Source organism: Globicephala melas, chromosome 2 (genome assembly GCF_963455315.2).
Source record: "Globicephala melas chromosome 2, mGloMel1.2, whole genome shotgun sequence".
In the NCBI taxonomy this organism is placed as follows: domain Eukaryota; kingdom Metazoa; phylum Chordata; class Mammalia; order Artiodactyla; family Delphinidae; genus Globicephala; species Globicephala melas.
Genome location: NC_083315.2, coordinates 164800064 through 164817412, shown reverse-complemented (window position 1 = coordinate 164817412; position 17349 = coordinate 164800064). Strand labels below are relative to the sequence as shown.

Here is a 17349-nt window from a genome sequence, read left to right as displayed (position 1 = left end):
GCCTCTTCCTGCCCCAAGTCTGCTTTCCCGTTCTCGCACCCGCAGTTGAAGAAGGAGTGTGAGATCCTCAGGAAGAGCCAAGAAGAGGGGAAGCAGGTGCAGAACTCTTTCAAACACCCTGTGGGGCCGTTGGTCGAGGGTCACCCGGGGAAGGAGCGCTGGGGGCCCAGCCCCAAGGAGGCCACGATGGAGCTGCTCCGTGTGAAGGACCGGGCCATCGAGCTGGAGCGCAACGTGAGTAGGGAGAGGCCACTGTCGACAGTTCTGCAGACGGAGCAGGAACTCCCATTACCGGGAAGGACCCGGGGTGTCAGAAGCTGTTGAGATTTATCCAGGTCTCGTTGGCCTCTTCTTGAGTTCCCTGGCAAGTCCCGTTTGCTCCTTGCCACTTGAGGTCCCTTCAACCTTTCTGACTGAAGGGGCAGGTCCCCCTTTTCCCCGGGGACTTACTCTATGCTTCCTGCACTGGGTCTGGGGCATCTCCACCAGCACTGTTTCCGCAGTGATCTGTGTTTCGGTGCTCTTCTGGGGGTCGACAGACCACGGTCCGCCCCCTGTTTTCATAAATAAGGTTTTATTGGCCCACAGACACACCCTTTGCTTACACATCGTGTGGGACTGCCTTTCCACGGCGACGGCAGGGGTCACTGGTTGAGGTAGAGACCCTATGGCCGGCAAACCCCAAAATAATATTTGCCGTCTGGCCCTTTACAGAGCGAGTTTGTCCACACACGTCTAAACCCCTGATCTTGTTTGACGTCTCCCAACAGCCTTATGAAGTAGATAGTGACTATTTTCCTTTGACAGATGAGAAAGGTGAGACGGAGTTTAAGAGACCTGACCCTAAGCCCCATGCTGGTCAGGGAGAGCGCAAGACCACACCCCACGCGTCCGGGCCCAGTCGGTGGCGTATCTTGCTCGGCCTTTATCGGTCTCACGGAGCATGAACCGCCGCCTTCTACCCGCTGTCACCCGAGCGGGGTGAGGCTTTAGGGCAGGCTCTGGCTCCCTGTTCTGTGCGAGAAGCTCACAGACATGCATTCTCGGGGTGGTCAACAGAAAACAGAGAAGAGCACAGAAGACAGAAAGGATGCAGCAGGTTTAGCTCCAGCTCGCCTTTGCCTCACACTCACTCACTCAGGTTCTTTGCAGCGTCTCCATCATGTATATTCGCTTCTCTTGTGAAAGCACGTACAAAAAAATTTTTTTCTAATTCTGTTGTCTTTCCAAGAGGGAAAATGTTACTTCTCTCATCCGGTGGATTTTGGCTTTGGCCCCCAAAGGGTTCCACGACTCTGTACCTGCTAACCAGCCGTCCCTGCAGCTGCTTAGCAGGTACAGAGCCGGGGTCTGACTGGTCTCATGCTTCCCCCTTCCCCAGAACGCGGCTCTGCAGGCTGAGAAGCAGCTGCTCAAGGAACAGCTGCAGCACTTGGAGACCCAGAACACAGCCTTCAGCAGTCAGATCCTGACGCTGCAGAAGCAGAGCGCCTTCCTGCAGGAGCACAACACCACGCTCCAGACGCAGACGGCTAAGCTGCAGGTGAGGGCATGGCCGGGCAGCTCTTGGCGGGGGGAGGATGCTCTGTGTCTCCTAGAGACTGGCCCCAGCACTCTGACGACTCCTAATCAGTAAGACAAAGCATGGGAGAGTTCGGTGTTCTGTTTTATTTTTGATAGACTCATTGTAAACCGAGGTTCCTAGCCTCAGGATCTTTGAAGTTGGTTTTCAGTGACTGAACACGGCTGCCCAGGCAAAAAAAAAAGTTTATTTCCCTGCTTTTCCCTTGCAGTCTTGTCTGTTTCCCAAAATCTGTTTCTTGAGATGCTGTTAGGAATGACTTGGAAAAGAGGTTCTGGGATCAAATAAGTTTGGTTCGACAGAGTTAAGCACACTTCTTCACTGTAGGACCTGGCAGAGCCTCTTTGAAGCAAATGTGAATTTTTGATCTCTACGAGTGAAGTAAGGTATGAAGTAGCTCCCGGGCTGGTGAGAGCATCTAGCCAAGAGTGTTCTGGACCACACGTTTTAGGATGTTGGCTTTTATTTACCATTAATAGATTGTGGGAAAGTAAATGATCGTTTATTGCAGTTTCTGAGAAAGGTGTTTGAAAATATGTAACGTGTGGGTCAGAGACAATGAATAGGAGACTGGCAAAGAGGTTGGGATTCGTTCTGTTAAAACGAGCAAATAGGATGTTGGCTTGTAGTTTTGTTTTGGTTGGGGTTTTTGGTTATGGTTGTCATGTCTTTGTCTGGTCTTGATATGAAGGTAATTCTGACCTCAGAATTAGATCGGAAGTGCTCCCTTCTCCTAAATTTCTAATAATTTTGGACGTTGGATGGATGTTCTGTAAGCGTCAGTTAGGTTAAGGTCAAGGTAGGTTGTTCAGGTATTTTGTGTCCTCAGTGATGCTCTGTCTTTTAAAAATAGGCTTTTAAAAGTATTCAAAGAGGGTATTATTCAGAGAGAGGACCTTATTTGCCCCAAAGGTCCCGTCTGCGGAGAGCGGCTCAGGAGTGAAGCGCCCCGCGACAGTCTGTTGATGCCATCTGGCCTCCAGCAGTTCCTTAAGTCCTGGTAGAACTGTCCTTGGTCTCAGCTGCGTCTTGCCTGCACCGATGGTCCCTGTTATCTCAGTGTCAGCCTCCAGCCCCCTCTCCCTCTCGGCAGGTGGAAAATTCCACTCTGGGCTCCCAGAGCGCCTCACTCACCGCGCAGTACGCACTGCTCCAGAACCAGCAGACAGCCAAGGAGAGCGAGCTCGAGAACCTGCAGAAGCAGCAGGAAGAGCTGACGGCCACCTACCAGGCCCTGCTGCAGGACCACGAGCACCTGGGCGCACTCCACGAGCGGCAGTCCGCGGAGTACGAGGCCCTCATCCGCCAGCACAGCTGCCTGAAAACACTGCATCGCAACCTGGAGCTGGAGCACAGGGAGCTCAGGGAGAGGTATGTGCCGGCGGGGCGGGCTCCCCTGGGTTCCTGTCCCCGCCTCTGCTCTGTGCCCCTCGGGTCTCCTCTTGGCCTGCAGCTTCACACTGTCCGGGGCACCAGAACTCTCCAAAAGGGAGGTAAATCAAAGTCACCCTTAGCAATTTGGAGTTAGTGCAGCTGGAGACCGAGTGTCGGTGGATCTCCAGGTGGAGAAGGGGCGTCGTGGCCAGTCTTGGCTCAGGGAAACCTGTTGTTGGTGTGGGGTCCCTGCTCCCCTAAGGATTTTCTTCTCTCCTCCCTTTTCTCTCCAAACTAAGAATAAGGAGGAAGTTCACTACAGCTGCCAATTTACAATGACACATCTTGCCCTGGCTTCTCAGTTCTTTTCTTGCCTGTCAAGGTCTGGGCTGCGTTTTTTGGGGGTTTTTTTGCAGTACGTGGGCCTCTCACTGTTGTGGCCTCTCCCGTTGCGGAGCACAGGCTCCGGACATGCAAGCTCAGCGGCCATGGCTCACGGGCCCAGCCACTCCACGGAACGTGGGATCTTCCCGGACCGGGGCACGAACCTGCGTCCCCTGCATCGGCAGGTGGATTCTTAACCACCGCACCACCAGGGAAGCCCTAATTTTAAGTATATAGAAAGTAAACAGAATGGTAGAGTGAAACCCCTGTATACCCACGACTGGCTTCTGCATTTATCACTGTTTTGCCACCCTCGTTTCATCTTTACTTCCCGTTCTCCAGCCCCACACTCTTCTTTTTTTGTAGGTAAAATTTACATACCTTGAAATGCACGAGTCTTAGCTTTGCACTCTGACAGATCGGGGTCCTGGGTCTTGTGTGCATTCAGTCAACCAGCATCACCTGAGCTCCTGCCCTGGCAGATCCTTGATTGTTCCAGGCCGCTGGGCAGGGGCTGCAGGACCCAGAATCTGGGAGCAGGTGTGGTGTGCACATGGCTCTAATACAGGAGAGAGAGGCTCTCAAACACTTGGCACGGGTGGCTGGGTGGGTGAGGAAGAGAAATTGTCCTTGCCCTGTGCTTGTGAGGCGGCCCTGCGGCCAGCGTTCTCCTTGACTCGGCCTCAAGATGCTAAGTAGAGCTGAAGTGCAGGGCGTTTCATCACAGACCCAGGGGGGTTGTTGGGCCAGCAGAGCCTCACGAGGAGGGCATCTGAGGATGCTGTGGGCACGGGGTGATGGCGTTCATTTATCCTCTCACCCGGTGCTTCCTTTCTGCCTCCGTCTGGAGTCCTCCACCCCTTTGATCCACGCGGATCGCCGTCCTTCAGGGGCTGCTAGCCCAAATGAGCATCTTCTGCTTCCTCCTGCACCCATCCTGGATGCATGCGACACTTAGGAAACACCTGCTGTGTACGGGGTGCTGTGTCTAGCTGTGGTAGGAGAGGCATCCAGTTGACTAATGATGTGGAGTGAGAAGTGTTCGCTCCGCTCTAAAGCTAGCACGGCGCCCAGCACTCCCCAGGCACTCAGGTGTCCTGTTATGTGTTATAATAACATCTCACGATATCCTTCATGTCTGCTCAGCAAGAGAAGGTTTTTGCAGGTGGAATTTGGACTGGCTCTGAAGGAAGTGTTCATTGTTGCTTTCCCTGTAATTCTTTGTTCAGTACAGCACAGAACCACTGTGTTACCCAGTACTTTGTTGGACAGAGGCTGGAGGCCCCTTGGGTCTGTCTGCGGCAGGGCTACGCGTTCAGGAGTCTGGGTACCTGGAATACAGGGATGATGGCTCTACATTCATTTCGTTTGACACTTAAATCAGACACTCACTCATTCGTTCTCTTAACAGATCCTGAGCACTGTGCCTCGTACTGGGACTCGGTGGTGAGCCAGACTCGCCCGGGTTCTGTTCTGCAGTGGCGTAGTTTACTAACGGTCAGAGAGATGCTTGATCAGTGAGCTTTTCCAAGACGTTACAGCAGGGAAGCGGGAAGCGGGGACCTTGATGGTCAGCCGGAGGCCCTAAGTTGTCAGACCTTGGATGACTTTTCCCAGAATCGTTAATCTGGATGCGAAAGGTCACCCCTGAGAGCCAGGCAGAGCCCCACGCCCAGAACCACGTTGGGGATCCTCTGCTCTGAAGCTAAAGGCCACACAGATGTCTGTGAACAGCTGCCTGAGCAGGCTTCTGAGCTTGACTCCCACAGAAGCACAAGTCTGGGTTCCAGTCAGATGGTGCGAGTACAGCTGCGCAGGGACAGGCGGGGTCAGGGTAGAGGTCTGGAGACGAAGGCTGGAAGCCCCCTGGACTTGGGGGCTCTTGAGTCATCGTGAGCTTGGAAGGTTCCAGCAGGTGGGAGGAACAGCCTGGGCTTATCGGGGACTCTGTCCTTGTGCTCTGCTGCCCTCCAGAGATAGCTGTGCAGTACCCCACACAGAGAGACAGAGGAGAAAATACAAAGAGGAAAATGAAAGAGCGGGAAGGAGGGGGGTGTGTGTGTGTGTGTGCGCATGCGCGCGCACGCGCGTGTCCCCCGGCAGCTGCCTGGGCCCCCCAGGCAAGCCTCTGCCCCCCACTCGAGGTCTGGCAAGAGCAGGAGGGGCTCCCGAGGGAGAGGAGGGCTCACCCCGTCCCCAGTGAGCAGGGATTTGCTGTGAGATTAGCTGTCATGTGCAGTGGAATTCAGCTGTCTATTCCGTGGTTTCTTCTAGATCAGTTTGTGTTGAGTGAACGCCCTGTTAAGTCATTTGCACTCCCTGAGAGGAGGGTGTGGGGTTCAGAGGACGTTGTCTTGGCGTTCCCCGGGGGCCAAGGGAGGAAGGCTACTGTGACAGGGAATCGAGGGGGCCGCGGGGGCATGTCGGGTGGGAGGACGAGGCCTCTGGCCCTGGGGCTGGAGGGGACCCCGAGCCTTCCCGCCCAGGTGCTGCTCACACCCCCGGTGCCTCTCCCAGCCACCTCCCTCCAATTCCCTGCCATGCAGCCTTGCCCCCTGCCCGCCCCCCTCAGCTCTGCAGAGAGAAGCCGCCAGACGAGCCCCGCTTTCTCTGTGGAGGCTTCGCGGTCTCCCAGGGTGTCCTTCGCCCGTGGGCAAAGAAGGCCTGGGACGGGCTGCCAGCGGTGTGTCCCCTCCCCCAGGCACGGCGACATGCTGAAGCGCAGGGCGGAGCTGGATGAGCTGGAGAAGGTTTTGAATGCCGAGAGGGAGGCTCTGCAGCAGGAGCAGAGGACGAGCGCTGCGGTCGCGAGCGAGAACCAGAGGCTGCAGGAGGAGCTGGACAGGTAAACGCCGGGGCCCAGGGGGCCCACCTTCCCGCGGGCGGCAGCAGCTGACTCACTCTGCTCCCGCTGAGCGGAGGTCAGCCTGCCAATACAGCCCCTGTCATGCTAACAGCTGGATGGTAGCGAGGTCAAAGGGATGGTGCTGGGATGGAAGGGCCAGTGTGGTACCCAGGGATAGCGCGTCGCCCAAGCTGGTGGCCCTCACCTCCTGCCCTGAGATGCCGATTGGTTGCGTCAGCCACGGGTACATTCGTCATCTAATGGGTTCCCTGTTTGTGAATTCACCTCCTTGCTGACATTGATCTCTAAGCCCCAAATCAGCGTTCGTGGAGCCATCACGGACATTTGGGGTCGCCTGATGCACACATTTCCAACAGAGGAGGAGCAAGGCATTCGACCCCTGCAGCTCATTCTGCAAACGAGCATCCTTTTTTTTTTTTTTTTTTTGGCGGTACGCGGGCCTCTCACTGTTGTGGCCTCTCCCGTTGCGGAGCACAGGCTCCGGACACGCAGGCTTAGCGGCCATGGCTCACGGGACCAGCCGTTCCGCGGCACGTGGGATCTTCCCGGACCGGGGCACGAACCCGTGTCCCCTGCATCGGCAGGCGGACTCTTAACCACTGCGCCACCAAAGAAGCCTACGAGCGTCCTTTCTGTGGCCTGTTTAGTGCCATGGTTTTCGTGTTTTTGTGCTTTTGGGTGAGGATTTCGCTGTTTAAAATGGCCCACGAGCAGAATGCTGTCTCGTGTTCCTAAGTGCAAGGCTGTGATGTACATTACGGAGAATATGTGTGAGTGAGGTAGATAAGCTTCCTTCAGGCATGAGTTACAGTGCTGTTGGCTGTGAGTACATCACATAAGGTGTCTTTAAACAGAAACCACGTAAAATGAGGTATGTCTTGATCAGCTGACAAAATTGTGTGATCAGACTCACAGGAACCCACCTGTGTGTTTCCCCCAAGAGCTAATTTAGTGTCTCAGGGACTTTATAGAATGTTACTACCAAGAGTAACGAGAATCTACAGAATTACTATCCTTTTTTTTTTAAACAGACGAAGAAACAGGCTGAGATTAAATGCCTTGTTCAGAGTGGACGCTTGTAGTCAATGGCAGAGTCAGGATTTGAAGCAGGTCTTGTCTCTGGCATGGCCATGGGTACTGCCTCCTCCCCACCTCTTTGCGTTCATGTGTACCAGGGGCTACAGACTCCGGTGCCAGGCAGGTCAGGCACGTGGGTGAAGAGTGCCAGTGGTAGACCGGACATGAGTGACACGGAGAATATACACTGACAGTTGTCAGCTGGGAGGAAGACCTGGGGCCACCAGATTATCCCTTGGTTTATGCTTTTTCTCTTAAGAGAAGCTGGACATTGGAATGTTGATGTGAAACTTTCAGAATTTTAAATGTTGACCCACTAATTCATTTAAAAAACACTGTAGCCAAACAAGACACATCTGTGTCTAAATTGAGGCCATGAGCCCCTGGTACTTTGAGCTTTCTGTTACAGATCTTCCCCCGAGAAAGCCCAGTTGGATAATAGTTATTATGATGGTGCTAATCTTTGTGGATTTACCTCATACCCCAGCATCTCATATTTTATCTCGGGAGTTGAAATGAGAAAGGGGCTTGGAATTGAGAAGAAGAGCTGGGCATAGACAAGGAGTTTTAGAGCAAAAATGTCTGGTTCCGTATTCAGAAAGAAAGCTTTTAACAACAGAACCTTTTTTTCCAAGTAGGCAGATATGCCAAAGCTCTAAAAACATAAGAGGTCATAACAGTGATGCTCTGTTGAAGTGGGTGTCCGAGCCTGCCTGTTCCGTCCCCCCAGTGCAAGGTGGGGACACCAGGGGTACCTTCATAGAACCCCGAAGAATCCAGTTTGAAAGCCTCTGATTTTGTTCAGCTCCCTCATTGTGAGGCCCAGGGAGGTTGTGGTTCGGTCTAAGGTTGCACAGCTGTGACAGGGCCCAGGAGCACCCTTCAGGCCTCAGCCCTGTGGCTCTCCACCCTGCCAGGGTCAGCTTCCTGCACCACCAGCTGAAGGGGGAACACGAGGAGCTGCACAGCCACACCAAGGAGCTGAAAACCTCGCTGAACAGCTCGCAGCTGGAGCTGAGCCGCTGGCAGGCCCGGTTCGACGAGCTGAAGGAACAGCATCAGAGCATGGACATCTCTCTGACCAAGCTGGACACCCACTGCGAGGTGGGGCCTGGGGCTGGGCGGGGTCTCGGGACACCGGGACGAGTCCCCCTGGGGTGACAGCCTTGGGCTCAGAGGGGGTGTGATGGGTCCTTCTTGGCGTCTGTGCTCCAAGACTGTGAAGGTGGTACAGAGGCCGGGAGGAGACCAGAGGCGTTTGAAAGGGGGACAGGCACCACGACTGGTAGGGATGCATTAGAAAACACCTTTGCATCTGACCTTTGCTTTCTGCAAAGGGTCAGAGCAGGCGCACGGAAACAGCTGAGTGCTGTTTTATCTCTGTCCTCTTGGCTGTGTCCACACGGTTTTTCCGTTTCCTTGCATGTAGCAGCTGCACTGTTCTAGAGGAAGGTCACAGATTTTCTTCCGTGCTTGGGTTTGGCTCACTGGCTCCTCGGGATGGAACTTGCACACAAATCCCCTGGTTGCAAAAGGGGCAGATCTCTGCCTTCTGGTGCACTAGGTTGGAAAGTACCTTCTTAAGCAGCAGACCCCGCTCAGATGAAATTGTAAGCAGACCGCGGGACAAGTAAGACAGGCAAAGTGGATGGCACAGGGCAGAGCAGCTGGGTCCCGTCCCAGCTCCAGGACAGCCAGGAGCCCGGACACAGCTCCTCTTGCCCTTTGTTTGTTGAAAAACACTCTGGGGAGCCTTTTCCTTTGAGCTCACGGGGCGCCACAGATGAGGAAGCAGAGGCCAGGGTTCTGGGATGCCCAAAGGCCCCTCTGGGCTGGGGCTGGGGCCTGTGGAGGAGGTGGGGGCCAGGACACAGGCAGACACTGACTGAGGGAGCCCCGTCATCATAGGCTGTGCCTCACAGGGCCCTGCTTTAGGATTTCCGAGGGGACCTCAGGCCAGGGCCTGCAGTAGGAGATTGCCACCCAGTCTGTCTGAAGCCAAAGCTTGTCGTTTTCCTGCTACACCAACCATGATAAATGTATTCTAGACAAGAGTTGGCCATCCTCAGCCCAAAACTAAAATCCAGCCCCCAAACCTCTTTCCATACCGCCGTGAACTGAGAATGACCTTTACATTTTATAATGGTTGAGAAAGTGAAAAAAAATGTTTTGTGGCAAGTGCAAGTGGTATAACACTTAAATGTCAGTGTCCATAAGTCAAGTTGTATTGGAACGCGGTCACACCTGTGCATTTACATATTGTCTCTGGCTGCTTTCCTGCTGTAACAGCACAGTTGAGTGGCTGCGACAGAGACCACCGTCCGGCCTGGAAAGCCTAAAATATTTGCTACCTGGCTCTTTACAGGAGAAGTGTGCCGACCCTCGTCTAGGACGGAGCTGGCCGCTAGAAATAATAATGTAGCCACCAGATGTAATTTAAAATTTTCTAGTAGCCACAGTAAAGAAGTGAAAGCAAACAGGTGGGATTAATTCTAAGTAATATATTTTGTTCAGCCAGTATATCTAAAATGTCATTTCCACATGTAACCACAAAAAGCTCATTAACGAGCTCTTTCACATCTTTTGTTTTTAGTTAAGTCTTTAGGATCCGCTGTATCCGCCCTTGTGGCTCTCCTCATCGTGGGCTAGCTGTGCTTTAAGTGGTCCGTGGCCACGCGTTGCCCGCGGCTGTCGGATTGGACAGCGTACCTGCCAAGGGAAGAGGCCGTTTGGGTCCTTTCAAGTTGTCACAAGTGCAGATAGTACTGAGATGGACATCTTGGCGCACGTGGCCTTTGCCTTCTTTTGGAAGCTAGATTCCCAGCAGCAGACTCACAGGGTCACACAGTATTTAAGACGTTGTTGGTCTGTGTTTTAGCTGCTCTCCCGCCTCAAGGGGAACTTGGAGGAAGAAAACCATCACCTCTTGAGCCAGATCCAGCTGTTGAGCCAGCAGAACCAAATGCTTCTAGAACAGAACTTGGAGAACAAGGAACAGTACCACGAGGAGCAGAAGCAGTACATGTAAGGGGCCCGGGTGGGGGACGCCTGTCGACACGGGGGTCCTGGCTTCTGTGGCCAAGACCTGCCCCGCTCTGGGCAGGAACAGCCCCGGAGCCTGTTCTTAACAGCCTGTCCTTCTCTCTGTTTCCCTGGAGTGTTTCTGGGTTTCTGCAAGTGGTGGTGGTTGGCTTTCGTTTGCTTTTTAAAGGCTCTGCCCACCGCCAGAAGCTTCTTAGTCTGCTTTTGGAATTAAGTGCACTTCTAAAAATACAGCTGTGCTAGCAAGAGAAGTATCTCAGGGAAAGAATTCACGTCGGAGGCTGAGCGCAGGTGCCACACCCCACCTCCTCCTGTTGCCTGTGGCTGTGTCCCCTGATTGTCTGGTGCAGTGGGTCCCCCGTGTGCCACGGTGTTTGTTTATGTGGACTTTGCTGTGGCCCCTGCGGTGGTAACCAGGGACCTAGTGGGGGTGATGGGATGTGGGCATACCAGACAGAGGTTGAGGAGCTTCACGGAGAAGTGGAAAGAAGAGCTGGGGTTCTGCTGCCGACACAGGATGGGCCGAAGGCAGGGCAGACGGGGGACATGAAGGTGGAGCACGGCAGGGCTCTGGGTGCAGGGAACGTGCGGGAGCCTCAGCGGAGGAGGCTGCCGCGCCTGGCTAACGAGTCGGGATTCACTGGGAAGTGTTTAAAGGGTGCTGGTCTCGCAGGGCCTAGGAAGCTGCCAGAGATGAGGTCAAGAGGAAGAGCCTGGCCCTGAGAACCTTGTGGTTTGCAAGTGAAACGATCCAGGACGCATCCGTGGTTCCAGGGGCTTTCCACCGCTCTGCCGTGTTGGTTGAACTGTCCTTGCTCGCGGGTGGGAATGGCTGGCCAGCGTAGGGAAGGCAAGAGGAGACAGGCTGCAGGGGGACATGGTCAGAGGCGGCTCGCCATCTACCAGGAGATGGTTTGCCTTGCAAACCGCACTGTAATTTGGGGATAGAAATGACCGTTGCCTGAAGTTGGCCCTCTGTAATCCAGCTGATAATAATTTCCAGCGGACACTGGGCGGTTGCTCACTAGAAGAGTAGGCGCCCAGACTCCAGGGGGATGATGGGATGACAGTTGTGCAATAGAGAGCGTCTGCAGAGGGCCAGGAGTTGGCAGGCTTCCCAGAGGCTGCTCTGAGCGGAGCACTGTGCTGGGGGCCGAGAGGGGCACGGGACCTGCTCTCTGAGTTTGTGCGCATCTCTGGGGCGGACCCAGCCGCGAAAGCACTCCGAGCTTAAGGCGGTGCAGCACGGCCGTGAGGACACGATAACAGATCACAGACATCGAGTCAAGGAGGCTGGGAGCCGCGAGGGGTTGGGGCTTGGGGGTCGGGGCCCAGTGGTTCGCAAAGCTGCCACTTTTCGTGATGTACCCCGTTCGTGGGGAGCTCCTGGGAAAGCCCCCAGCTTGGGTGGAAGCTTGGCAGCTTGACAGAAAGAAGCCTGAGCAGAAAGTTGCCTCTGGCCCGAGGCCTCACTTTCCAGTGAGGAAGCCGAGGGTCCGAGCTGTAAAGACAGCACAGGTGGTGAGAGGCCGGAAGGGACGGGAGTTGGTGGCCCTGTGGGCACTGTTGTATGGAGTCCACCTGCCTGACTCCCTGAGATAAAACAAAAGCACCCCCTTCGTATCAGGAAGGCCAGAACTTCCCTCCCAGGAAGCAGAGGTGCCCTCTGGCAGCCCAGGGTTCAAGAGGTGTCTCTTCGGTCTCTTGTGTGTTTTTGAAAATACAAACTGGTTTCCAGCATTTACAAGTCAGGAGATTCTGCTTCACAGTCTGAGTTTCTGGCTGCTCTGAAAAGTGGGAAGGTCTACGTGCCACCCCAGGCAGCGATCTGCTGCGGTGGCCCAGTTGTGGCCCAGTCCCCACCACACCCTCTGGTTTTTCCAGGCCCGCTCTGTTCCTTATCTTCTCTCTGGACCCTAAAGTCTTCTGAGTTTGTTCCCATGGAAGTTTTCTCAGAAACCCAGCATTGGAATGGGTCCAGGTCAGAGGTCTGAATTTGCTGAAATGACTTTTTCAACCTTGATGCCCACCCAACTCCCTAAGGGCAGACCTCTCCCACCACCAAGGTACTGTTGATGTGCACGCCAGCAGCTGGCCTCGGGTCTGACCCTGGGGTGTCCCACACCCTGAATGGCCTGGCCAGAGAGTCCTTGCTTCCGAGCTTGAGTTGTCAGACGGTTCTGGGTTTGCTCCCTTGAGTTCACTCACAGCTAGATCCTGGGTGCTTCAGCAGGCCTCTGCAAGGCGTTAGGGCTTCTGGACCTATGTCAGATGCTTCCGTTCGCATATTCCCAACTCAGCGACTGTGAGCACTGTGATGTCCGCTGGGCCAGGTCCCAGGCCGAGCTGGTGAGTAAGTTTGTTTTATTTAAAACTGGCTTGATTGTCTTTTCCCTCTCTCCACAGAGACAAGTTAAATGCCTTACGAAGACATAAGGAAAAACTGGAAGAAAAAATCATGGATCAGTACAAGTTCTATGATCCTGCTCCAAAGAAGTGAGTTGATTTAAGTTTCATAGACTTGAACACAGAACAGAAAACCTCCTTGTTCACACTCAGGGTGAAACTTTTTGTAGGGCCTGTGTCTTCCACAGTGACAGGTCACCCGTGTGCACATCAGAAAGATTTTAGAATTTCTTTCAGCCCCATCCTCATGCTTGTCCTGTGAGGGGTGGCAAATGCCGGCTGACCCTGACGAGACACAGGCTTAACTGAGCCACAGCCCTTTTAATGGGGCAGAGTCAGTGGTTTGGGAGCCATTAAAGCGGGACGGAAGGGTTGCCTTGTCGGCCTCTTCTCAGGATTTAACGGGGTGTAGAAAACCATGTTTCTGTTTAGGGAAGGAACCTTGGATAGGACACCAGGCCCAGCACTCACAGTCTTCAAACAGGGGCACCTTTTGGCCGTATACAGATTCCTCTGGATTCACTGAACCCCAGGGTGGCTTCACAGACATGTCCCCTTCTCCAGAGGGCAGTGGGTTTCAGGGCTGGCTCCATCCCCCAAGACTGCCAGCCTTGTCCAGCACCGCTTCCCGCAGGAGTCGGCCCTGCACGTGGTCCTGTCCCAGCCCAGCCTCAAAGTCAGGATCGCTGTGCACCCCTCAAGGCCTCTCTGTTGAAATCACACAACCACAGAATTTCAGAACCTCAGTCTCAGCCTTCTCTTTGACAGATGGAGAAGTTGAGGCCCAGACGAGGAAACGGAGGGATTTGTGTAAACACAGTGCAGTTCAGTTCAGAGCAGGAGTAGAACTCGGGTGTGGTTCTCTCTTTTTTTGTTGTTTTTTTTTTCCGGTACGCGGGCCTCTCACTGCCGTGGCCTCTCCCGTTGCGGAGCACAGGCTCCGGACGCACAGGCTCAGCGGCCATGGCTCACGGGCCCAGCTGCTCTGCAGCATGTGGGATCTTCCCGGACCGGGGCACGAACCCGTGTCCCCTGCATCGGCAGGCGGACTCTCAACCACTGTGCCACCAGGGAGGCCCTGTGGTTCTCTTTTTGTAACAGCAGAAGCCTCCATTTCCCATTAGCTGCAGCTTCGTCGCTTCCTCATTAAATTGCCTGTTTTTACTTCACACGGTGCCCTCTTCCCTGCCCTCTGCCACCGCACCCGGATTCCTCAGTGCCGGGAGTGGTCAAGGAATGCCAGCTTATTACGCTTACCGTGAACTTTAGCAGAGGATGAGGAGTGTGATGCTGAAAAGGGCATTTTGGCAGAAAAATGGCCATCTACTAGATCATCAGCAGAGCACGACTTCCTTCCCAGAGATAATCAAGAGTTAATAGATCACATCAGCAGAGCACAACTTCCTCCCCAGAGATAATCAAGAGTTAATAGATCACATCAGCAGAGCACGACTTCCTCCCCAGAGATAATCAAGAGTTAATAGATCACATCAGCAGAGCACGACTTCCTCCCCAGAGATAATCAAGAGTTAATAGATCACATCAGCAGAGCACGACTTCCTCCCCAGAGATAATCAAGAGTTAATAGATCACATCAGCAGAGCACGACTTCCTCCCCAGAGATAATCAAGAGTTAATAGATCACATCAGCAGAGCACGACTTCCTCCCCAGAGATAATCAGGATCTAATAGATCACATCAGCAGAGCACGACTTCCTCCCCAGAGATAATCAGGATCTAATAGATCACGTCAGCAGAGCACGACTTCCTCCCCAGAGATAATCAGGATCTACTAGATCACGTTAGCAGAGCACGACTTCCTTCCCAGAGATGATCAAGAGTTAATAGATCACGTTAGCAGAGCACGACTTCCTCCCCAGAGATAATCAAGAGTTAATAGATCACATTAGCAGAGCACGACTTCCTCCCCAGAGATAATCAAGATCTAATAGATCACATCAGCAGAGCACGACTTCCTCCCCAGAGATAATCAGGATCTAATAGATCACGTCAGCAGAGCACGACTTCCTCCCCAGAGATAATCAGGATCTACTAGATCACGTTAGCAGAGCACGACTTCCTTCCCAGAGATAATCAAGAGTTAATAGATCACGTTAGCAGAGCACGACTTCCTCCCCAGAGATAATCAAGAGTTAATAGATCACATTAGCAGAGCACGACTTCCTCCCCAGAGATAATCAAGATCTAATAGATCACATCAGCAGAGCACGACTTCCTCCCCAGAGATAATCAAGATCTAATAGATCACATTAGCAGAGCACGACTTCCTTCCCGGAGATAATCAAGAGTTAACAGATCACATTAGCAGAGCACGACTTCCTCCCCAGAGATAATCAGGATCTAATAGATCACATTAGCAGAGCACGACTTCCTTCCCAGAGATTATCAAGAGTTAATAGATCACATTAGCAGAGCACGACTTCCTCCCCAGAGATAATCAAGAGTTAACAGATCACATTAGCAGAGCACGACTTCCTCCCCAGAGATAATCAAGAGTTAACAGATCACATTAGCAGAGCACGACTTTCTTCCCAGAGATAATCAAGAGTTAATGGGCGTACTCGATGTTCTGTTCTCCCAAGAGACTAGTGTGAACTCCTGACCCGATACATGCTTCTAACTATCCCCGAGCGCACGCATGACCGAGAATTCTGTTCTGCCTCCTGAGCCCCAAATACAGTGGTCATGGTGGTGGTTACTGGCCAGCTTCCCAGGCTGGTGATGGGAATCCCAGCCCACATTAGGGCACCCAGTAACCTGCTGGAGGGGGCAGTGAGGGTTGATTGTGTCCTAAAAATCTACTCCTAACTAGGAAAAACCACTGGATTGGAGCCAAAGCTTTAGTCAAACTCATCAAACCAAAGAAAGAGGGTTCCAGAGAACGATTGAAGTCAACTACAGACAGTCCTCCCCGGCAGCTGGAGTCCCCAGACCCAACCTCGCCATCCACTTCTCAGCCGCTCAGATCCCAGCCGGAGAACCCTGAGGCCACCCCCTTGGGCTCAAGCTGTGCAGAAGAGCGTGACATCCACAGAGGGACCCTGGGAAAAGGTAGGCGGGCTGACCTGGCTGCAGGGGGTGGTCTAAGGGACCCTCTCACTGGACCGGGTAGAGGGAGACGGCGTGTGGCTGTGCGCACCTGTGTGTGTAAGAGCGTGAAGGGGATGTGCTGTGTACACGCACATCTGCCTCCATAGGTGTGTTAATAACCAAGAAAATACAAACCCATGTCGAGCGAGAAGCATCGCTAATCCTGTAGATGGTGGGAGGGACTCAAACCAAAGCTGGTAACCACGCAGGCACCAGAGGCAAGCTCAGTTGCATATGTTTGGGGGTTTCCTTGTACGTGTCAGAGTTGTAGAGTAGACTATTTCTGTAGGGAGATCTCCGGCACATTTAACAGGCAGCGTGCACATGTGCGATCTTTTGCAAGCCCACGTGTGACTCCAGTCTTTTTAGCCCTTAGATAGGCAGCCAGGTTTTCTTCTCCAGCCTGACCCGGTCTTCAGTCTTACCAGCCAGGGGGCCCGGCTTACCTTTCCATTTGGAGTTTGCCAGGGGTTCTGAAATGGGTTCCTAGTTGAATGTGCTTTATTCTGTCAAACTCTAAGAGGCTATCAATTATAAACTGCCCAATTACTTTATATAACACTGGCAATCAAATGATGCAGTGCTTTACCACTTAGAATTTTTATTGTACTCTTGTTGAAGAGCTCTTCTAAAAGACTTAATTCGACAGATTTTTGTGTACACACATAAAAGGAAAATATGAGTAAAATATATCGGTCACGGCAGTGACAGTTCTGTCACAGTTCCATCTGGCCCCAGTGGTGACTGTAAGACACTGTGGAAGCTGCATCCTGATTGCAGTGATGTTAAGATGGGGCGGTGGGGGTGGGGATGTGCATCTTAGAATCGATTAAACACAGCAGTTACTTCAAACAAGGTTAAATTTCCAAATTTACTTTTAAATATCATTTCATGGATTATTTATGCCAAAACTGCAGCCTGAATAATTGGAATCTTTATGAAAGACACCAGGACTTTCTGAAGATCAGGCCTATGCCTGAGACCCACACACTGTCGGGGGTGGTGGCTGACATTCTAGCACTAAGGGCCTGTGACAAGCCACCCTCTGAGCGTGACATGTGCACAAGCCTTTCAGGAGGCCACATTCACCGCTTCAGGTACTGCTGTGTCACTTTCAAATGCACAAAAGAAAATGCATTCACGCACACATTGTCTGGGGACTAATGCTTGCACTCCCGTTCTTTACAGGAGGTCAGATGAGGTAAAAGGCTCTTGTGCAGATAAATGATAACGAAGCTTAACATTGGTTTTTATCTAGAGGGGATCTGTGGCCCCAGGTTTGCATTTTGACTGTTTAAATGTTTTGACATCTATCACCTCAATTTGTATTAAAGTTGACTTAATTAACTATAACCAGCCTAACTGAGTCAGGAAAACTTTCAGAGGAAAAGAAATGCTCGTGCCCATCCATGAACGAGCAAGTCAGTGATGATCGTCAGTAACAGCAGCCGTGCACTGGGTGCTTTCTTTGGGCTCAGCACCTTGTCAGCTAATTTACTTTATCTGC

At 52.8% G+C, this 17349-nt stretch overlaps 1 protein-coding gene across 1 annotated transcript in view; it reads left to right on the top strand.

The window, feature by feature from the left end:
- CCDC88C (coiled-coil domain containing 88C) overlaps positions 1-17349 on the top strand; it is a 128110-nt gene that overhangs the window by 94092 nt on the left and 16669 nt on the right. Inside the window, exons 18-25 of the mRNA XM_030883563.2 lie at positions 46-234; positions 1382-1543; positions 2676-2953; positions 6042-6185; positions 8201-8387; positions 10162-10307; positions 12732-12821; positions 15565-15803. Coding sequence (XP_030739423.2) covers positions 46-234; positions 1382-1543; positions 2676-2953; positions 6042-6185; positions 8201-8387; positions 10162-10307; positions 12732-12821; positions 15565-15803 — 1435 coding nt within the window. The remainder of the gene's footprint in view (positions 1-45; positions 235-1381; positions 1544-2675; positions 2954-6041; positions 6186-8200; positions 8388-10161; positions 10308-12731; positions 12822-15564; positions 15804-17349) is intronic.